Below are 24234 nucleotides of genomic sequence, written 5' to 3' on the forward strand. Positions count from 1 at the left end.
AAGCCATGTTCAGATCCTTTCCATACTCTTAATGTTTTTCCATCATTTGTCTTGCAGCAAAAATTAGATCTGTGGTTGATCTATGTTTTCTGAAGCCACTCTGCTCGTCCCTCATCCTACAGGGTAATCTCTCTCTCTCTCTCTCTCTGTCTCTCTGTTTCTCTCTCTCTCTCTCTCTCTCTCTCTCTCGCACTTTTTCCTGTTCCCTCTTTTTTTTTTTTTTTTATTTATGTATACATAATAGGCACAAACAATCCTCTTTTGCTCCTCCCATACTATTTTTATTACTCTATGTATCCATTGCAGCCCTGCTTGGCCAGCATATCTTACCATTTCTATAATTGCTTTATCGTACCCTGTGGCAATTTACCTTCCTTCTTTCATCTTTTCCATTGTAGCCACCACTTCACTTCTTGATATCCCTCTTTCTCCTACCTCTTTTTCTATTGTATCTCCACCTCTTTATTTCTTCATTTGTAATTATTCCTCCTATCTCATTATATTGTAATATTGTTCCTTCTTATCCCTTCTATTCTTCACTAATCCATATATCTTTTACCCATTATTAACAGTCCGCAGTTTTGGCAACCAGCTCTCCAACCACTTATCTTCAACTATTCTCTTTGTATCCCTTTTTGCTTCTTTTTCTCTCTGACTCATCTGTCCGGTTTTTACATCTCTTTCTAAAGACCCTATTCTTCCTTAGAGTAGCCTCTTTTACTCTCTCATTCCACCATTCTTTCTTTACAGCACTTGTCCTCCCACACCTCCACATTTGCAACCCAAGCCTATTTTAAATCCTTCCCATTCCTCTTATACTTCATTCTCAGACCTCAGATTCTGTTCTCTATCTTTTCACTATACGTTTTTCCTATATTTTCATTTTTCAGTCTCCATATCTTAATCCTTCTCTATTGCCTTCTTTTATTTTTCTCTTTCATTCATGCTAGCACCCCTATAAGTAGTCTGTGATCGCTGTCCATTGGCACTTTGAAAGGGTTCTGTCCAAAGTGAACTGACCTTCGGTCGTGTTCCTGAATTTGTTAAAGTGAGTTGAGTTTTGTTATTTTTTAAATACCAAGGTCCTGAGGAGGAAATTGTTAGAGCATTTCCATGCCCTTTGTAAGTTTTTGACTAAAACCTATTACCATGGCTTCTACTAGGGATGAGGAAGTGTCTTCATCTGATTATGATGATTCACTGACTGAGATGTTATTAGAAAAGCAAGTGCTTGATGAACTGAAGGCTGCTGAGAAATTTTTGTCTAAGGGTGATCAAACTTCAGGTAAAGGAAAGAAGTGAGGCATTGGAGGCAAATTGTTGCTATGGATAAAGGGGTGGTTGAGGGGGAGAAGACTGAGAGTGGTAATCAATGGACACTGCTCATCGTGGACTGATGTTATTAGTGGAGTCCCTCAGGGTTCAGTTTTGGGTCCATTATTGTTTTCTGTATTTATAAATGATATTGATGATGGTATATCAAGCTTAATGTCCAAGTTTGCAGACAGTACGAAGGTGGGCAGGGTTGTCAAGGACACTACTGACACTATGCTACTGCAACAGGATCTGGAAAGGTTGAGCAGATGGGCTGAGAGGTAGCAAATGAAGTTTAACATTGACAAATGTAAAGTACTACATATAGGAAACAGCAACCCTAGAGCAACGTATGAACTCTGTGGTACTACACTGACAGTGGTAGAGAATGAAAAGGACCTAGGGGTAATTGTGCAGGCAGATATGTTCTATGAGCAGTGCAGATAGGCTGCAAGAGTAGCTCATGGTGCCTTGTCAATGATATACAGGAATTTTTCTAGCAGGGATAAGGAGGTGATTATTCCCTTGTATAAGGCAATGGTCCAGCCACACCTTGAGTACTGTATACAGGTCTGGAGGCCTCATTTCAAGAAGGATATAGAGCTGTTGGAACGAGTACAGAGAAGGGCAACAAGATTAGTAAATGGAACAAAGGGTTGCTCTTAAGAAGAAAGGCTTAAGTTTTGCAAATTACAGTGTCTGGAGACTAGGCACCTGCGAGGTGATCTGATTGAGGTGTATAAAGCCTTGAATGGTTTGAGCATGCTCAATGCCAATGGGATTCTTCCTCTTGCTCAGAATAATCACCTGAGAGGGCATAAATTCAGATTGAGGAAAGACAGATGTAGGATCGATGTGCAGAAATTTGCCCTTAGCCAGCGGGTGGTTGGTGGAACAGACTTCCATCCCTTGTTGTTGAAGTTGATAGCCTAAATAAATTTAAGGCTCAGCTGGACAGGTATTTCTAATGAACGCAGGGGTGAAATGGAAGTGTTGTTTTTTTTTTTTCTTTTTGGCTGATGCTGCATAAGCTTGCTTTCTTGCATCATATGCCTCTGCCAATGCTAATCTAACAGGTCTGTAGTTACTTCTCACCTTTTGAACCTCCTTTGTGAATTGGTGATACATTTGCACACCTCCAGTCCATGGGGACCTTCCCTGAGTCCAAGGAAGCTCTCATAATTATGGCTTAAAGGTTTGCTTACTTGCTTTTCTGCCTCCTTTAATATAACTGGATAGATCCCGTCCACCTCAGGTGCCTTCCTTATGTTTAACTTCAACAATTTCTCCTCCACTTTGCTCTCAGTTATTACAAAATCATTTAGTTCCCTCTTAGTGTTTGATAAGCTTCTGGCACTCCCCTCATGTATAGCTGCTGGAACAAGTACAGAGAAGGGCAACGAGATTGGTGAGTGGAACAAGTGTTGCTCTTACCAAGAAAGGCGTAAGTTTTGCAAATTACAGCATCTGGAAACTATACTCTTCTTCTTGCTCAGATTACTCACCTGAAGGACATAAATTCAAATTGAGGGAAGACAATTGTAGAATAGATGTGCAGAAATTTGCCTTTAGCCAGTGGTTGATAGTTGGAACAAACTTCCATCTGTCGCAGTGGAAAACTTAAATAAGTTCTTAAATAATCGAAAACTTAAATAAGTTCACGGCAGAACTAGACAATCATTTGAATTGAATGGATGAGTGAAATTTGAAGGTTTTTTTTTTTTTTTTTGCTGATGCTCTATAAGCTTGCTTTCTTGCATCATATACCTCTACTAATAAGTCTGTAACCACTCATGTTACCTTTTTGATCTTCCTTTGTGAATTGGGGATATATCTGCAGGACATAAAAATATCATTAGCATTAGTCGAGGCATATGATGCAAGAAAGCAATCTTATACAGCATAGGCCAAAAAAAAAAAAAAAAAAAAAAAAAATCTTCCCATGTCACCCATCTGTTCACTCCAAATGCTTGTCTAGTTCAGTCTTAAATTTATTTTAGCTATAAACTTCCACAACAACAGATGGAAATCTGTTTGAGCAATCAACTACCCACTGACTAAAGGCAAAGTTCTGCACATCTATTCTACGTCTGTCTTTCCTCAATTTGAATCTTAGGTTCAAATTCAATTAGGTTCAAAAACCCCTTAGGTTCTTAATATGAGCAAGCAGAAGTATTTCGTCAGCATTGAGCCTGCTCAAACCATTCAAGGCCTTATACACCTCGATCTGATCACCTCGCAGGTGCCTAGTCTCCAGATTGTGCAACTTGCAGAACTTAACCAATCTTGTTGCCCTTCCTGTACTTTTTCTAGAAACTCTACATCCTTCCTAAAATGAGGCCTCCAGACCTGTATACAGTACTCAATGTGTGGCCTGACCATTGCCTTATACAATGGAATAATCACCTCCTTTGCCTTATCAAAGGAATATCTTGCCTGACTCGAGACTCTCTCATAATTAATCTAAGCGTTTTCTCACCTCCTTTGTTGCCTCTCTTAATATAATTGAATAGATCCGATCCATCTCGGGTGTATTTTTTGTTTACCTTCTAGACTTTCTCTTCCAGTTTTCTTTTTTGTTATCACAAAATTATTGAGATTCCTGTTAAGAGTTTTATATACTTCTGGCTTCCTCTCCGTAAAGAACTTCTCGTGCCTGATTTTAGGTGCAAAATACCTCTTTAGTTTATCAGCAGTCTGAGCAAGATCATCAACTGTTGAACCATCAATATCAGTTGGACCAATGTGATTCATTCCCTTCCTTCTGTTAATCTAAGTAAAGAAGTCTGCTGCTTTTCTTTGTATTTGGTTGCCAGAGAAGGCTTGTAATTTGCCTTAGCTTGCCTAACCCTCTTTGTGACTTGATTGCTGTCTGTATCAGCTGACAGTTTTTATGTACTCCCCGTATTTTCTTCTTTGCAGCAAGTCTGATCAGTTCATCTGACATCCATTAGGTCTAAGCTTCGAATGATATTTCTTAGTTGGTGTGAAGAGCCTAGTAGCTTCATTGATTATTTTCCTGAATGCTTACCATTTAGAACTTACTGTTGGTAAGTTCTAAATGGTAGTTTAAATTGTGTCTGAGACCACCATAGTCACACATAACAGACCTTCTTCCTGTCCAGTACTAGGCCTAGTGGCCTGTTAGGTCTCTCCATCTTTGCAGGGATCTGCCTCTGTCTCCCTTCTCTGGGGTTTGTAGTTTAGAACCTCTTTCAGATAGCATCCATCCTCAATTTTCTCTACATGCTGGATCCATCTGTTTCTATATGAGTTGATAAAATTCAGTACTGAAGTTGTCCCCAGTTCTGACGTTGATGTCTTGATTTCTTTTCATTTCAAGTATGGTGTAGCCTGTGGATCTGCGTATAAAGTACATTTCTGCACCAGTCATTCTCCTCCTATCCCCTTTTCTCATTATCCATGCTTCAAGTCCATAGATTAGAATAGGTCTGGAAAGGATGTTAGGTATTATTGTCCTTGTTTTCTTATGCACCAGATTAGATTTGAAAATATGATTTATAGGTTAGTTATTCCTATGTAATTATTTATTATTTGCTCAATATCTTTTTCATAAGACAGGTGGTATCCTAGTTATTTGAAAGTGTTAACTTGTTCGATAATATTATTGTCAATGCAGAACTTGCTTCTTATTGTGTATCTTCCTTTAAATGCCATCACTTTTGTCTTTGGAATTAAAATTTACATATCAGATGGTTTTATTTTGTTTAACGAGAAGATTGCTTTCTACAATGTGTTCTCATTTTCTTCTATTAGAACCTGGTCATCAGTAAAAAGCAGTGTCTATTTTTGCTTTGTGCCTAATTTCGATGCCCGTCTTGGAGATTTTCCTCCATTCTCTTAAATGATTTTTATATATTAGTATTAGTAGTGGCTACATGGTGCAAGGAAGCGTAAGGCTTATGCTGCACCAGCCAAAAAAAAAAAAAAAAGTATAATAATAAAATAAATAATAATGAGAGAAAAGGAAATAGAGAATGTTGCATTTTCCTCCTCCTGTAGGTAACTGATCAGCTCACCTTTGAATTTCTACAAACTGTCAGCCTCTGCCACCCATGTGGGTAACAGGCTGTAATTTCACAGATGTTATCATACATTTGTGGCCATTTCGCAGATGTTTTTTCCACTTAGCATTAGTAAAGGCACGTGATGCAAGAAAGCAAGCTTATATAGCATCAGCCAAAACAAAACCCTTCTTATTTTGCCCATCCACGTGCTCCAAATGTTTGTCTAGTTCTACCTTGAATCTATTTAAGTTATCAACCTCTACGTCAGATGGAAGTTTGTTCCAGCAATCAACCACCCGCTGGCTAAAGGCAAACTTCTATCCTACAACTATCTTTCCTCAATTTGAATTTATGCCCTCTCAGATGATTATTCTGAGCAAGAGGAAGAATCCCATCAGCATTGAGCATGCTCAAACCATTCAAGGCTTTATACACCTCAATCAGATCACCTCGCATAAATAATAATTTTCAAGTATGGTGTAGCCTGTGGATCTGCGTATAAAGTACATTTCTGCACCAGTCATTCTCCTCCTGTCCCCTTTTCTCATTATCCATGCTTCAGGTCCATAGATTAGAATAGGTGCAGGTGCCTATTCTCCAGACACCGTAATTTGCAAAACATAAGCCTTTCTTCTTGAGAGCAACCTTGTTCCATTCACTAATCTTGTTGCCCTTCTCTGTACTCGTTCCAGCAGCTCTACATCCTTCTTAAAATGAAGCCTCCAGACCTGTATACAGTAATCAAGGTGTGGCCTGACCATTGCCTTATGCAAGAGGATAATCACTTCCTTATCCCTGCTAGAAAAATTGCTGTGTATAATTGACAAGACACCATGAACTACTCTTGCAGACAGTCTGCACTGCTCAAAAAACTTCATATCTGCCTGCACAATTATCCCCAGGTCCTTTTCATTCTCCACCACTGTCAGTGTAGTACCACACAGTTCATACATTTGTCAGTGTTAAACTTCAGTTGCCACCTCTCTCCGTTCATCTCCTCAACTTTTTTAGTTCCTGGTGCAGCAGCGTACTGTCATTAGTGTACTGTTATTAACAACCCTGCTGACCTTCATATCATCTGAAAACTTGGACATTAAGCCTGATATAGACAATGTTGACCATTATTAATATAATTAATACAGAAAACAATGAACCCAACACTGAATCCTGGGGAACTCCACTAATAACATTAGTCCACAAAGAGAACTGTCCATTGATTATCACTCTCTGTGTTCTCCCACTGAACCATTCCTTTATCCATAGCAGCAGTTTACTTCCAATGGCACACTGCTCCAATTTGTGGAGTAGTCTCTGTACTGTAGCTAGAGCTTTTGCTGCCCAGGTTGGTCCCTGAGTTTTCCGCCCCTCTCAATACACACCAAAAATACTACAAAAAGTCAAAACGATGTATGGGGAAATAAATTAAAACACTTGTTTATTTTTGAAGTAAAACTTTTAATTCCAACATTCGAAAATGTTATTTTTCTTGCTTTTCTGTTAATTAAGTAATAAAAATTACTAAGTTAACATAAATAAAAAAATCATTGAAAAATAAAATTGTTTCACTTGAAAAGTGCTGCCCAGGGTGGACTACACCCTTTGCTTTCCCCTAGCTACACCACAGAGCAGTCTTTCATCGAAATTTGAATTTGAAAGTGTCTGCAATTCTGGCCAGACACGATAGGAGGGAGTATATGATGAGAGCCTTGTCGATCAATTCGGCCCTGGAAAGATTGTGCAAGGCTCAAGGGGTAGAATTTTTTTCAGCCTGGACTGTACTTGTTAACAGGAGAGACTGCTTGGTAAGAGGATCCCTTCATTCCCCTCACCAATCTTGTTGCCCTTCTCTGTACACGCTCAAGAAAATCTATATCTTTCCTAAAATGAGGCCTCCAGACTTGACTCTGTATAAGGCAATGGCCTGACCATTGCCTTATACAGAGAGACAATCACCTCCTTTTCCCTGCTAGCAAAATTCCTATATATCACACTGTACTTGTTAACAGGAGAGATTGCTTCTACAGGGATGGGATACACTTAAATAGAAAGGGTGCAAGAATATTTGCTGATGCTGTCAAGGCAGTGTTAGGTGGGTCGGAAAACTGCTAGCTTGGGGGGAGACAAAGACGAATAGATTAACAGTAGCCACCAGCAGAGGTGAAAGAGATTCCTGCACTGCTTCTATTGGAATGAGCAGAAGCCTGAAAAACAAGATGCAGGATATTTCAGAGACTGCTGGGAGTCATTACGGTACAAGTAAACACATGGGTTGTGTTAGGGTAGCTAAGAATAGAAATAGGTGCATGTATACTTGCGTGAATACCAATGCTAGGAGTTTAGTAAATAAATTTGATGAATTTGAGGTATTGCTCAAAACATCAAAGGCAGATATTGTTAGGATATCAGAGACGTGGTGTCACACAGATATAAGGAATGCAGAACTGGAATTTGGGGAGTTCAATGTCTACAGAAAGGATAGACTGGATAGAAAGGGAGGAGGGGTTATGCTATTAGTTAAGAAATACATAAAATCCAAGGAAGTGAAGCCAGTGGACATCGCTGGACAGTGCAGTGTCGAGTCAGTTTGGTGTGACATAAGCATTGGGAGATCAAAATTGAGAGTAGGAGTGTGCTATAGGCCTAATGACTCTGATGAGTACAATAAGAAACTGTACAGGGAAATAGTGGGCCAATAAATCAGAGAGTCTTATAATGGCAGATTTTAATTTCCCAGATATTGACTGGAATTTGGGGGCTGGTCACTCACACACTAGCAAGGCTTTTGTAGATTTATTGGATAATTGTTTTCTACATCAGCATGTTCGGGAGGCAACTAGAGGGAGGAATACTCCTGATTTGATTATCAGCAGTGATTCTTCATGCATTAAGAATCTGCAGATAAATGAACCACTAGGTGGCAGTGATAACAGTGTACTGAAGTGGGATTTACTCAAAGAGGTAACTACCATTAGGGGTAAAGGGAAGGGTTATTGCTTTCGTAAAGGCGACTATGATGGACTGAGACAGTATTTAAATTCTATACAGTGGGACCAACTGATGATGTTACCAACAGCAAATGCAAAATGGGAAGCATTCAAAGAACTTATCTTGGAAGCTACTAGGCTTTACATACCAACTAAGAAATATTGTTCAAGGTTTAGGCCTAAATGGATGTCAGATGAACTGATGAGGCATATGGCAGAGAAGAAACATGCATGGGATACATACAAATTAACACATGACAGAAGCCTATGATAGATACAAGTTGATCTGTAACCAAGTTACAAAGGAGGTTAGGCAGGCGAAGGCAGATTACGAGAAATCTTTGGCAAGGGATGCAAAGAAAAACAGCAAAGAGTTCTTTACTTATGTTAACTCTAGAAGGAAGGGGATGAATCAGATTGGTCCACTTGATATCGATGGGTCAACTGTTGATGATCCTGCTCAGGTAGCTAACAAACTAAATGAATATTTTGCATCGACATTCACTCAACTCTAGCAGTAAGCTAGAGAATCTTGTAATAACTGAGAGTAAAGTGGAGGAGAAATTGTTGAAGATAAACACAAGAAAGGCACCCGGGGTGGATGGGATCTATCCAGTTATATTAAAGGAGGCAGCAGAGGAAGTAAGCAAACCCTTAGCCATAATTTTGAGAGCTTCCTTGGACTCAGGGGAGGTACCCACAGACTGGAGATGTGCAAATGTGACCCCAATTCACAAAGGACGATCAAAGGCTGACACAAGTAATTATAGACCTGTGAGTTTCACTTCTGTTCCAGGAAAATTAATGGAGGCACTAGTTAAAGAAGCACTGCAGGATCATTTAGACAAGACTTCAGTTATAGCTCGGACACAGCATGGTTTTGTTAAGGGGAAGTCTTGCCTGACCAATTTGATTGAATACTATTATGCAGTTACAAAGGAACTGGATGCAGGGAATAACTTTGATATTATATACTTGGATCTTAGAAAGGCTTTTGATACTGTTGCACATGGAAGACTGCTGCACAAATTGGAGCAGTGTGACATTGGAGGCAAATTGCTGCTGTGGATAAAGGGGTGGCTGAGGGGGAGAAGACAGAGTGGTAATCAATGGACACTGCTCGTCGTGGACTAATATTATTAGTGGAGTCCCTCAGGGCTCAGTGTTGGGTCCATTATTGTTTTCTGTATTCATAAATGATATTGAGAGGGTATATCAAGCTTAATGTCGAAGTTCGCAGACGATACAAAGGTAGGCAGGGTTGTCAAAGACACTACTGACACTATGCAAGAATTTTGCAAGAATTTTTGCTGATGCTGTTGAGGCAGTGTTAGGTGGGTCGGAAAACTGCTAGTTGGGGGGGATACAAGGACTAATAGATTAACAGTAGCCACTGGCAGAGGTGGAAGTGATTCTTGCACTGCTTCTATTGAAATGAGCAGAAGCCTGAAAAACAAGATGCAGGATATTTCAGAGACTGCTGGGAGTCATTGCGGTACAAGTAAACACATGGGTTTGTGTTAGGGTAGCTAAGAATAGAACAGGTGCATGTATACCTGCGTGTACACCAATGCTAGGAGTTTGGTAATAAATTTGATGAATTTGAGGTATTGCTCAAAACATCAAAGGCAGATATTGTTGGGATATCAGAGACGTGGTGTCACACAGATATAAGTAATGCGGAACTGGAATTTGGGGAATACAATGTGTATAGGAAGGATAGACAGGACAGGAGGGAGGAGGGGTTATGCTATTAATTAAGAAACACATAAGGTCCAAGGAAGTGAAGCCAGTCGACATCGATGGACAGGGCAGTGTCGAGTCAGTTCGGTGCGACATAAGCATAGGGAAATCAAAATTGAGAGTAGGAGTGTGCTATAGGCCTAATGACTCTGATGAGTATAATAAGATATTGTACAGGGAAATATTGTGGGCCAGTAAATCAGAGTCTTATAACGGGGGATTTTAATTTCCCAGATATTGACTGGAATTTGTGGGTTGGTCACTCGCACACTAGCAAGGCTTTTGTGGATTCCTTTCAATATTAGCATTAGTAGAGGCATTTGATGCAAGAAAGCAAGCTTATGCAGCATCAGCCAAAAAAAAAAAAAAAAAAAGTAACATAAATAAATAAAAATAACCACTTCCACTTCACCCCTCTGTTCGTTCGAAATACCTGTCCAGCTGAGCCTTAAACTTATTTAGGCTATCAACTTCCACGACAAGGGATGGAAGTCTGTTCCACCCACCAACCACCCGCTGGCTAAAGGCAAATTTCCGCACATCTATCCTACATCTGTCTTTCCTCAATTTGAATTTATGCCCTCTCAGGTGATTTTTCTGAGCTAGAGGAAGAATCCCATCAGCATTGAGCATGCTCAAACCATTCAAGGCTTTGTACACCTCTATCAGATCACCCCGCTGGTGCCTAGTTTCCAGACACTGTAATTTGCAAAACTTAAGCCTTTCTTCGTAAGAGAACCCCTTTGTCCCATTCACCAATCTAGTTGCCCTTCTCTGTACTCGTTCCAGCAGCTCTACATCCTTCCTGAAATGAGGCCTCCAGGCCTGTATACAGTACTCTAGGTGTGGCCTGACCATTGCCTTATACAAGGGAATAATCACCTCCTTATCCCTGCTAGAAAAATTCCTATATATCATTGACAATACACCATGAGCTACTCTTGCAGCTCGTCTGCACTGCTCAGAGAACTTCATATCTGCCTGTACCACCACCCCAAGGTCCCTTCCATTCTCTACCACTGTCAGTGTAGTACCACAGAGTTGATACGTTGCTCTGGGGTTGCTGTTTCCCATATGTAGTACTTTACATTTGTCAATGTTAAATTTCATTTGCCACCTCGAAGCCCATCTGCTCAACCTTTCCAAATCCTGTTGCAGCAGCATAGTGTCAGTAGTGTCCTTGACAACCCTGCCAACCTTCGTATCGTCTGCAAACTTGGACATTAAGCCTGATATACCATCATCAATATCATTTATAAATACAGAAAACAATAAAGGCCCCAATACTGAACCCTGAGGGACTCCACTAATAACATTAGTCCACGATGAGCAGTGTCCATTGATTACCACTCTCTGTCTTCTCCCCCTCAACCACCCCTTTATCCATAGCAGCAACTTGCCTCCAATGCCACACTGCTCCAATTTGTGCAGCAGTCTTCCATGTGCAACAGTATCAAAAGCCTTTCTAAGATCCAAGTATATAGTACCAAAGTTATTCCCTGCATCCAGTTCTTTTGTGACTGCATCATAGTATCCAATCAAATTGGTCAGGCAAGACTTCCCCTTAACAAAACCATGCTGTGTCCTACTAGCTATAACTGAAGTCTTGTCTAGATGATCCTGCAGTGCTTCTTTCACCAGTGCCTCCATTAATTTTCCGGGAACAGAAGTTAAACTCACAGGTCTATAATTACTTGTGTCAGCCTTTGATCCCCCTTTGTGAATTGGGGTCACATTTGCACATCTCCAGTCAATGGGTACCTCCCCTGAGTCCAAGGAAGCTCTCATAATTATGGCTAAGGGTTTGCTTACCTCCTTTGCTGCCTCCTTTAATATAACTGGATAGATCCCATCCACCCCAGGTGCCTTTCTTGTGTTTATCTTCAACAATTTCTCCTCCACTTTGCTCTCAGTTATTACAAGATTCTCTAACTTACTGCTAGAGTTGAATACACCTCTGGCATTCCCCTCGCTGAATAACTCCTCATGTGTGAATGTCGATGCAAAATATTCATTTAGTTTGTTAGCTACCCGAGCAGGGTCATCAACAGTTGACCCATCGATCTCAAGTGGACCAATCTGATTCATCCCCTTCCTTCTAGAGTTTACATAAGTAAAGAACTCTTTGCTGTTTTTCTTCGCATCCCTTGCCAAGGATCTCTCGTAATCTGCCTTCGCCTGCCTAACCTCCTTTGTAACTTGGTTACAGATCAACTTGTATCTATCATAGGCGTCCGAGTCACGTGTTAATTTGTATGTATCCCATGCATTTTTCTTCTCTGCCATATGCCTCATTAGTTCATCTGACAACCATTTAGGCCTAAACCTTGAACAATATTTCTTAGTTGGTATGTAAAGCCTAGTAGCTTCCACGATAAGTTCTTTGAATGCTTCCCATTTTGAATTTGCTGTTGGCAATATCATCAGTTGATCCCACTGTATAGAATTTAAATACTGTCTCAGTCCATTGTAGTCGCCTTTACGAAAGCAATACCCCTTCCCTTTACCCCTAATGGTAGTTACCTCTTTGAGTAACTCCCACTTCAGCACACTGTGATCACTGCCACCAAGTGGTTCATTTATCTGCAGATTCTTAATGCATGAAGAATCACTACTGATAATCAAATCAAGAGTATTACTCCCTCTAGTTGCCTCCCGAACATGCTGATGTAGAAAACAATCATCCAATAAATCCACAAAAGCCTTGCTACTGTGTGAGTGACCAGCCCCCAAATTCCAGTCAATATCTGGGAAATTAAAATCCCCCATTATAAGACTCTCTGATTTACTGGCCCACTCTATTTCTCCGAACAGTTTCTTATTATACTCATCAGAGTCATTAGGCCTATAGCACACTCCTACTCTCATTGGATGATTTATTGGATGATTGTTTTCTACATCAGCATGTTCGTGAGGCAACAAGAGGGAGCAATACTCTTGATCTGATTATCAGTAGTGATTCTTCATGCATTAAGAATCTGCAGATAAATGAACCACTAGGTGGCAGTGATCACAGTGTGCTGAAGTGGGATTTACTCAACGAGGTAACTACCATAAGGGGTAAAGGGAAGGGTTATTGCTTTCGTAAAGGCGACTACGATGGTCTGAGACAGTATTAAATTCTATACAGTGGGACCAACTGATGATGTTACCAACAGCGAACTCAAAATGGGAAGCATTCAAGGAACTAATCTTGGAGGCTACCAGGCTTTACATACCAACTAAGAAATATTGTTCAAGGTTTAGGCCTAAATGGTTGTCAGATGAACTAATGAGGCATGTGGCAGAGAAGAAAAATGCATGGGGTACATACAAATTAATGGGTGACATGGAAGCCTATGATAGATATAAGTGGTCTGTAACCAAGTCACAAAGGAGATTAGGCAGTCAAAGGCAGACTACGAAAAATCCTTGGCAAAGGATGCAAAGAAAAACAGAAAAGAGTTCTTTACATATTTAAACTCGAGAAGGAAAGGGATGAATCAGATTGGTCCACTGGATATTGATGGTTCAACAGTTGAGGATCCTGCTCAGGTGGCTAACAATCTAATCGAGTATTTTGCATCTACATTCACGCATGAGGAGTTATTCAGGAAGGAGAATGATGTAGGTAAAGTAAACATTGGCAGTGAGCTGGATGATTTTGTAATAACTGAGAGGAAAGTGGAGGAGAGATTGTTGAGGATAAACATAAAAAAGGCACCTGGGGTGGATGGGATCTATCCAGTTATATTAAAGGAGGCAGCAAAGGAAGTAAGCAAACCCCTAGCCATAATTATGAGATCTTCTTTGGACTCAGGGGAGGTACCCATAGACTGGAGATGTGCAAATGTAACCCCAATTCACAAAGCAGGATCAAAGGCTGACACAAGTAATTATAGACCTGTTAGTTTAACTTCTGTTCCAGGTAAGTTAATGGAGGCACTGGTTAAAGAAGCACTCCAGGATCATCTAGACAAGAATTCAGTTATAGCTCAGATGCAGCATGGTTTTGTTAAGGGCAGGTCTTGCCTGACCAATTTGATTGGATACTACGATGTAGTCACAAAAGAACAGGATGCAGGGAATAACTTTGATATTATATATTTGGATCTTAGAAAGGCTTTTGATACTGTTGCACATGGAAGACTGCTGTACAAATTGGAGCAGTGTGGCATTGGAGGCAAATTGCTGCTATGGATAAGGGGATGGTTGAGTGGCAGAAGACAGAGAGTAGTAATCAATGGACACTGCTCAACGTGGACTAATGTTATTAGTGGAGTCCCTCAGGGTTCAGTGTTGGGTCCGTTGTTGTTTTCGGTGTTTATGAATGATATTGATGATGGTATATCAAGTTTAATGTCCAAGTCTGCAGATGATGCAAAGGTTGGCAGGGTTGTTAAGGACACTACTGACACTATGCTGTTGCAACAGGACCTGGAAATGTTGAACAGATGGGCTGAGAGGTGGCAAATGAAGTTTAACATTGACAAATGTAAAGTATTACATATGGGAAACAGTAACCCCAGAGCAACGTATCAACTCTGCGGTACTACACTGACAGTGGTGGAGAATGAAAAGGACCTGGGGGTAATTGTGCAGGCAGATATGAAGTTCTCTGAGCAGTGCAGACGAGCTGCAAGAGTAGCTCATGGTGTCTTGTCAATGATATACAGGAATTTTTCTAGCAGGGATAAGGAGGTGATTATTCCCTTGTATAAGGCAATGGTTAGGCCACATCTTGAGTACTGTATACAGGTCTGGAGGCCTCATTTCAAGAAGGATGTAGAGCTGCTGGAACGGGTACAGAGAAGGACAACAAGATTAGTGAATGGAACAAAGGGTTGCTCTTACGAAGAAAGGCTTAAGTTTTGCAAATTAAAGAGTCTGGAGACTAGGCACCGACGAGGTGATCTGATAGAGGTGCATAAGGCTTTGAATGGTTTGAGCATGCTCAATGCCAATGGGATTCTTCATCTTGCTCAGAATAATCACCTCAGAGGGCATAAATTCAAATTGAGGAAGGACGGATGTCGGATAGATGTGCGGAAATTTGCCTTTGGCCAGCGGGTGGTTGGTTGGTGGAACCGACTTCCATCACTTGTTGTTGAAGTTGATAGCCTAAATAAATTTAAGGCTCAACTGGACAGGTATTTCAAACGAACGGAGGGCTGAAATGGGAGTGGGGTTTTTTTTTTTTTTTTTTGGCTGATGCTGAATAAGCTTGCTTTCTTGCATCATATGCTTCTACTAATGCTAATGCTGTGTTGCTGCAACAGGATCTGGAAAGGTTGAGCAGATGGGATGCGAGGTGGCAAATGAAGTTTAACATTGACAAATGTAAAGTACTACACATGGGAAACAGCAACCCCAGAGCAACGTATCAACTCTGTGCTACTACACTGACAGTGGTAGAGAATGAAAGGGACCTGGGGGTGGTTGTGCAGGCAAAAATGAAGTTCTCTGAGCAGTGCAGATGGGCATCAAGAGTAGCTCATGGTGTATTGTCAATGAAATATGGGAATTTTTCTAGCAGGGATAAGGAGGTGATTATTCCCTTGTATAAGGCAATGGCAGGCCACACCTAGAGTACTGTATACAGGTCTGGAGGTCTCATTTTAAGAAGGATGTAGAGCTGCTGGAACGAGTACAGAGAAGGGCAACAAGATTAGTGAATGGAACAAAGGGGTGATCTTACGAAGAAAGGCTTAAGTTTTGCGAATTACAGTGTCTGGAGACTATTCACCAGCGAGGTGATCTGATAGAGGTGTATAAAGCCGTGAATGGTTTGAGCATGCTCAATGCTGATGGGATTCTTCCTCTCGCTCAGAATAATCACCTGAGAGGGCATAAATTCAAATTGAGGAAAGACAGATGGTAGGATAGACATGCGGAAATTTGCCTTTAGCCAGCGGGTGGTTGGTTGGTGGAACAGACTTCCATCCCTTGTCGTGGAAGTTGATAGCCTAAATAAGTTGAAGGCTCAGCTGGACAGGTATTTTGAATGAACAGAGGGGTGAAGTGGTTTTTTTTTTTTTTTTTTTGGCTGATGCTGCATAAGCTTGCTTTCTTGCATCAAATGCCTCTACTAATGCTAAAATTATTCTTTGCATCCAGTTCCTTTGACCACATCATAGTATCTAATGAAATTGGTCAGACAAGACTTCCCCTTAACAAACCCATACTGTGTTCGAGCTATAATTTAAGTCTAGTCTAAATGATTCTGCAATGCTTCTTTAACCAGTGCCTCCATTAATTTTCCCTGGAACAGAAGTTAAACTAACAGGACTAATTATTTGTTTTTCCCTTTGATCCTCCTTTGTGAATAGGGGTCAGATTTGCACATCTCCAGTCTGTGGGTACCTCCCCTGAGTCCAAGGAAGCTCTCATAATTATGGCTAAGGATTTGCCTACTTCCTTGCCTCCTTTAATATAACTGGATAGATCCCATCCACCCTAGGTGCCTTTCTTGTGTTTATCTTCAACAATTTCTCCTCCACTTTGCTCTCAGTTATTACAAGATTCTCTAGCTTATTGCTAGAGTTGAATACACCCCTGGCTTTCCCCTCGCTAAATAACTCCTCATGTGTGAATGTCGATGCAAAATATTTATTTAGTTTGTTAGCTCCCTGAGCAGGATCATCAATAGTTGACTCATCGATATCAAGTGGACCAAACTGATTCATCCCCTTCCTTCTAGAGTTTACATAAGTAAAGAACTCTTTGCTGTTTTTCTTTGCATCCCTTGCCAAAGATTTCTCGTAATCTGCCTTCGCCTGCCTAACCTCTTTTGTAACTTGGTTACAGATCAACTTGTATCTATCATAGGCTTCTGTGTCACATGTTAATTTATATGTACCCCATGCATTTTTCTTCTCTGCCATATGTTTCATTAGTTCATCTGACATTCATTTAGGCCTAAACCTTGAACAATATTTCTTAGTTTGTGTGTAAAGCCTATACCTGTACTTGTTAAGTTCAGGTCAACATTCACTTGTTTATAGATATTCAGGATGGCCTGAATCAACTAGTTTGTTTTATTGCCTTCTTTTAAGATTTCAAATAATTTTATTCAGTTCTCCTTGTCAAAGGATTTTTTGTAATCTATGAATAAGAGATAGGTTTCCAAATTAAACTCTTCTTTTTTCTATTATGAGCTTGAGTGTGAAGTAAGCATCTGCACATGGTCTTCCCCTCCTGAACTTGTTTTGTTCTTCTTCAAGTATGTTTAAGTTTTAAAAAGCTTGAGTATACTTTATACTGTATCCTGATTTTAGGAGACTGGTTCCTCTGTAGTTATTGCAGTTGTTTATATTGTCTTTTTTGAAAATTGGCACTACAAGTGAATTTTGCCAACTATCTGTTGGCCTGCAGAAATCATATTCATTAGTTCAAGTAGTTTAATTTCAAAAATTTTTTCTTTAGTATTTGATGAGCTCTATGTTAATTCCATTGTCACCTGGACATTTTTGGCTTACATTACCACCTAACAAACCTATATTCTTATACTATCCCTTACCTTATATGGTTGTCCCTGAGTATAAGTGAAAATTTTATTATATACATGTACTGTATTTATGTAATTTGTCATTTACTAGTTTTTGTTGTATAAGATAAATATCGAACAAAAACGATGAATTGGAAAAAAAATCAGTGATTACTACAGTATTTTGTCGATGAGAGTCATCACGTTTTGCGTGTGTCGTAATTTGAAAAATTGCTTTCTTGTCGCGTGACGGAAAGAACACTCTCGTAGTATCTCCGTAGCCACGTGGGTGGCCGTCACACAAGTGCCTACACTTTTACAACCGCCGCAAGCGTAGGCTACTGGTAGGTGGACTGGGAAGCACGTTCCGCTTACGGGTTGATTCACCGCGACTAATGGCTTTGATTATTTTATTGCTGCATACCGAAAACATCTCCACGATCTCAGTTACAAACTTCTATTGTATTTCATTTGGAATTTTGAAACGTATGAAATATGCTATTATATTAGTAAAGAGAACGGAATTTTTCCTCTTACTGAAGGAATATGACATGGACTAAGAATTTTACGTTCACTATATATATATATATATATATATATATATATATATCTGATAATTAAAATAAATATGATATTTAAAATAAAATAAAAAATTATTTTTATTTTTATTACTTTTGCCTAACTTTTACATCACATTTTATATATATATATATATATATATATCCATTATCGGGCTGTTGTTACTTGTGTGTCAGTTCTTGCGGAAAGGCGGCACCTGATCGAAAGTTAAAACTCTGACTTATAATTCTGTGTTGTTAGAAAAACTCTGTAAAAGGCCAGATATTGTAAGGTGTTTTGCAGAGTGTGTGATAGGCAATGTTCGATATTATTCCTGTCCAATTGGCTACCAGCAGTCACTAGTAGGTTCTTTCTGGTACACGGTTCTACATGAAGTCAGAGATGGGATCTACCTTTCACATATTCCCTAAATCAGGTTTAGATTAATAATAAAAAAAAATCCCACATTCACAGGGAATCGCATAACAAAAACCCTGATGATGCCAGATCCAATGCCACGAACATACCAAACCTTATGGAACCAGCAAAAATCCCTTCCAGAAAGTCATAGGAGAGGAGAGTACAAAAACAGGAAATCCTTCTCTAAATTATTATTATTAACCATAGGGTGCAAGGAAGCCTGAAGCTTATGCTGCACTAACAAAAAAAAAATTTTTTTTTTCTGAATTACAGAGAGAGAGAGAGAGAGAGAGAGAGAGATCACCAAGAAAGAATGATGATATCCAGCTCAGGACCCTGGGTATATCAAGCCCATACTCACCAGATATGAGCCCCTGGGGTTCATCTAAAGTATATATGAGGAACTTGCCAGTGACATTCCCTAACTCTCCCTTAATTTCATTATCATATTATTCTTCATTCCCACGGAAAAAAATCCCTGACTCTACTAATAGCTCCATTTCATAAAAAGCCCTTGGGGGTATCATAGTTGTCTAATTACCGTCCTACCCACAGCAGGTGGAAACGACCCGAGTTCGATTCATTAATAAATACAGAAAAAAAACAATGGGCCCAACACCGACCCCTGGGGGACTCCACTAATAACATTAGTCCACGAAAAGTAGTCTCTATTGTCATCTACTATCATCATTTTATCCACTGCAGCAACTTACCCTTAATGCTACTCCAATTTGTATAATATATATGTATGTACAGAGTTGTTAAAATTAAAATATCCCTGTGTAGAGGGCTATGGAGCGAGTTCTAAGGCTCCTACTGAAGAGAAATTTGGACAACAGGTACAATAAAAAATGCCCTCGCCATTTAATGGGGGAAGAAAAAAAAAAGGTTACAAAATCTGTCACTGTATGGCGCGTAACTATCTTAGTTACGATTATGCAAATAACTTACGTTATTTGCATAATCGTAACTAAGATCTTGCATAATCGTAACTAACTAATTATGTAAATAACGTAAGTTAATTACATAATCGTAAACTTACGATTATGTAAATAACTTACGTTATTTACATAATCGTAAGTTATTGCCACAACGCCACTATTCAGCTCTACTGTACTGTCTCTTCAAAATCATACAGTAGATGTTTGCCTGCACTGCAGTAGCAATGCCAACAACGTTGCAGGATAAGGCTATTAGTAAAGCTGTACTATCAGAACAGCAACAACGCAGCTGCGGCTATCAGAATTCCGGCGTGATGAAGCGCATAAGGCGTGGACTTATGACTGTTTGTGCTGCCTGCAAAATGATTGCGTAATTTGAAGCGACAGGACATCTTGGTGTTCAACCTGGTAGAGGTCGAAAACGAGTGCACTCCTCTCGTGTTGAAGATGTGGCTATGGCTGTCGTGGATTTATCGAGTCAATCTCCATGTGGTAGCGCAAGTGTGCCAGCTGTTTCTCGTGAAGTGGACATGCCGTATTCCACTGTAAGGCTAGTAATGCGTCAGGTGTTGCAGTACTATCCTTACAAGATGCACATGTTATAGCAGCTAAAGCATGGTGTTTCACATACGCACTTCAGTTTCTTGCGCGAATGACAGTGGATATCACTTGGCTATGGAACATCCTTTGGAGTGATGAAGCCCACTTCTGCTTAAATGGACAAGTGAATACGCACAACTGCCGCATTTGGGCAACAAAACCCTCGAGTTATCCAAGAGGTCCCATTGCATACTACAAAAGTGATAGTGTGGTGGGGATTTGCGGCCACATTCATGATTGGGACATATTTTTTTTGAACAGGTCACACCGACTGGACTCCGCACCTGTTCCGTCACTGGACAGCGATATTATAAAACGTTGGTAAATTTCGCAATACCAGAGCTGCAACAACGTGGATGCCTTCAAGGATACCATATTCATGAAAGATGGTGCGGCACACACATCCACCGTTGTCCAAAGATTTCTAAGGCAACACATTACAGAGTTGTAATGTGTTGTGATAATCAATAATTATCAACGGGTTATCAGCCGTTGTTTCCACACATCTTGGCTACCCCGATCACCGGACCTCACCCCATGCGACTTCTGGTTGTGAGGTTTTTTTGAAGAGCCAGGTGTATCGGGAAGGATGTCAAACTCTGGCAGATCTGAAGGACAGCATTAGACGTCACGTGCTGGCTATTGCAGTTATTGACCAAAATGGAGAACACATTGAACAATTGTAACGCTGTTCAAGTGATTTGTATTGCCACAGCGCCATATAGTGACAAACTTTAACTTTTTTTTTTTTTTTCGATAAATGGTGAGCACATTCTTTATTATTATTAGCCATATGGTGCAAGGAAGCCTGAAGCTTATGCTGCACCAGCCAAAAAAAAATTTGGCAGAGAGAGTAGGGAGGAAATCACCAAAAAAAAAAGAATGATAATTGATAATATCCAGCTCAGGACCCTGTGTGTGCCAAGCCCATGTGAGCCCCCGGGGTTAATTTTGTACCTGTTGTCCAAATTTTCTTCAGTACGAGCCTTAGAACTCGTTCCAGAGTCCTTTACATAGGGATACTTCAATTTTAACAACCGTATGTGTTCGTGTCATGGGTGGCTCCCAGGCTCTCGCCTAATTCCACCTGTATATATTATATTTGGATAAAACCTCCAAAAAAAGAAACGGCCTGAAAGTGTATCTTATCTTACTGTGCTAAAGCACAATTCTGCACTCACCGCAGGAAGTGCTATACCGGTAGGTGCCAGCAGTCTCGCTCCCAGGATACCCAACGTGGGAGCCCACATAAAAAAAAAATATAATATTATAAATAAATAATAATTATTATCAATAAATAAAAATATCAATAATAAATTGATAAATAATTAAAAAATAAATTAATAAATATAATAAAAATAATAACAGAAAAAAAAATAAAATACATAATTTTAGTAAAATAAAATGAAAAAAATATATGAAATAATGATATATATAAAAAATTGTACAGTAGTCTTCTATGTGCAACAGTATCAAAATCTTTCCTGAAATCCAAGTACATGTATATGGTATCAAAATTATTTCTTACACTAGTTTCTTTGTGGCCACATCGTATCCAATCAAATTGGACAGACAAGACTTTCCCTTGTCAAACCCATGCTGTGTCTGAATTATTACTGCTATCTTGTCTACATGATCCTCCAATTAAACAGTGACTCCATTATTATCCCCAGAAGAGAAGTTAAACTAATAGGTCTGTAATTACTCTTGTCGCCCTTTGTGAATTGGGGATACATTTTCACAACTCCAGTTCGTGGAGACCTCTCGTGAGTCCAAGGATGCTTTCATAATTATGGCTAAGGGTTTGCTTGCTTCCTTTGCCGCCGCCTCTTTCAATATAACTGGATAGATCCCATCCACCCCAGGTACCTTATGTTTAACTTCAACAATTTCTCCTCCATTTTATTATATACGGCAATATGGGCTAAGTTGCTGATGAGCCTAAAACCCAAGAACATTTCAGAAAAAAGGTTGTGTACATAATAAAGTGGCAACTCAGTGTTCAGAGGCAACTAGAAAACAATCCAATTCCAGCTGGCTTCACCCTTGATGCTTCCCAGTCAAAAAGCGGTTAGTGGTCCTCTTACCACAACCAGGGTCACTAATTTTTGAGAGTATCTTTTCCAATGGATCCTCTTTGTCAGATGATCTTCATGATTTTTATATTTCTGTTTTCCTTTGTTGGATGACTGTTTTAAGTCTTCCGATTCCAATGTTTATTCAGATCTTATATTTTCCCTAGAATTATTCCATCTGAAAAGAACCAAGTTTTCTACTCTAAGAGTAGAAAACTCGATTCTTTTCCAAGTGGTAATCAAGTATTCTGGTCTCTTACAAATGCAATCCACTATCCTCTGTTACATGGCATGCTGCTGTTAATCTAACTGTTGTATCGAAGTTTTTGGTAAATCGCCTCTTCTTCAAAGTCTCGTCTTTTTCTGATAAGATAGCTCCAGATTCTGATGTCATTTCTTTTTGTCAAAACTTTTGCTCCTATTCTCCGTATACCTCTGGTATTTATTTTGCATGGAATTTTACTCTTATGCAGTTCATAAAAAGTGTGGCTAATCCCGCTCTTCCAGTTATCACTCTATTGCGCTTACCTGTGCTCTTTCCTAAGAAAAGAAAAAAATCCGTCAACCGCAAGCTCTTCAACTGTCTGACTATCTTAAATGTGATCAGTGATCGCAACAATGAAATCCGTCAATGGTGATATGTTGACTTTTGTTACTTATCTTTAGACAGATTCGATGGAAAAGTTTGAAACTGAAGCAGTTACTGTTGATGTTTTTAAGACTTTTCTTTGTGTTTGGCTTAAAATGCTTATATAATATCGGTGTAGATACACCATTGTTTACCCATAAATTTAACTACATCGGTAACGGCATAGTTTGATTTTATCTCATATTGTGGCTACCTTCACAACGAGATACCAAATATTGCACTACTTCGAATAAATTACGCTTCTCTAGTAGAGGAGACTACTGTTATTTATTCTCAATGGGCACCACCCAGACAGGTTTCAGAGCCCGCCCACCGATGAGTGAGCCAACAAGCACCGAAGCATTAGTAGAGGCATTTGATGCAAGAAAGCAAGCTTATGCAGCATCAGCCAAAAAAAAAAAAAAAAAAAACCCTTCCACTTCACCCCTCTGTTCGTTCAAAATACCTGTCCAGCTGAGCCTTAAACTTATTTAGGCTATCAACTTCCACAACAAGGGATGGAAGTCTGTTCCACCAACCACCCGCTGGCTAAGGGCAAATTTCCGCACGTCTATCCTACATCTGTCTTTCCTCAATTTGAATTTATGCCCTCTCAGGTGATTATTCTGAGCGAGAGGAAGAATCCCACCGGCATTGAGCATGCTCAAACCATTCAAGGCTTTATACACCTCTATCAGATCACCTCGCTGGTGCCTAGTCTCCAGACACTAATTTGGAAAACTTAAGCCTTTCTTCGTAAGAGCACCCCTTTGTTCCATTCACCAATCTTGTTGCCCTTCTCTGTACTCGTTCCAGCAGCTCTACATCCTTCTTGAAATGAGGCCTCCAGACCTGTATACAGTACTTTAGGTGTGGCCTGACCATTACCTTATACAAGGGAATAATCACCTCCTTATCCCTGCTAGAAAAATTCCTGTATATCATTGACAATACACCATGAGCTACACTTGCAGCCCGTCTGCACTGCCCAGAGAACTTCATATCTGCCTGCACTACCACCCCCAGGTCCCTTTCATTCTCTACCACTGACAGTGTAGTACCACAGAGTTGATACGTTGCTCTGGGGTTGCTGTTTCCCATGTGTAGTACTTTACATTTGTCAATGTTAAACTTCATTTGCTACCTCTCAGCCCATCTGCTCAACCTTTCCAGATCCTGTTGCAGCAGCATAGTGTCAGTAGTGTCCTTGACAACCTGCCTACCTTTGTATCGTCTGCAAACTTCGACATTAAGCTTGATATACCATCATCAATATCATTTATGATACAGAAAACAATAATGGACCCAACACTGAGCCCTGAGGGACTCCACTAATAACATTAGTCCACGACGAGCAGTGTCCATTAATTACCACTCTCCGTCTTCTCCCCCTCAGCCACACCTTTATCCACAGCAGCAATTTGCCTCCAATGTCACACTGCTCCAATTTGTGCAGCAGTCTTCCATGTGCAACAGTA

General features: G+C 40.0%; 1 protein-coding gene across 1 annotated transcript in view; it reads left to right on the forward strand.

The window, feature by feature from the left end:
* Window positions 1–1149: 1149 nt before the first annotated feature.
* LOC150080022 (uncharacterized) overlaps window positions 1150–24234 on the forward strand; it is a 219187-nt gene continuing 196102 nt past the window's right edge. The window contains exon 1 of the mRNA XM_090383335.1: window positions 1150–1285. Coding sequence (XP_090239461.1) covers window positions 1150–1285 — 136 coding nt within the window. The remainder of the gene's footprint in view (window positions 1286–24234) is intronic.

Source organism: Mastigoproctus giganteus, chromosome 10 (assembly GCF_048544385.1).
Source record: "Mastigoproctus giganteus isolate SK-2022 chromosome 10, ASM4854438v1, whole genome shotgun sequence".
In the NCBI taxonomy this organism is placed as follows: Eukaryota; Metazoa; Arthropoda; class Arachnida; order Uropygi; family Thelyphonidae; genus Mastigoproctus; species Mastigoproctus giganteus.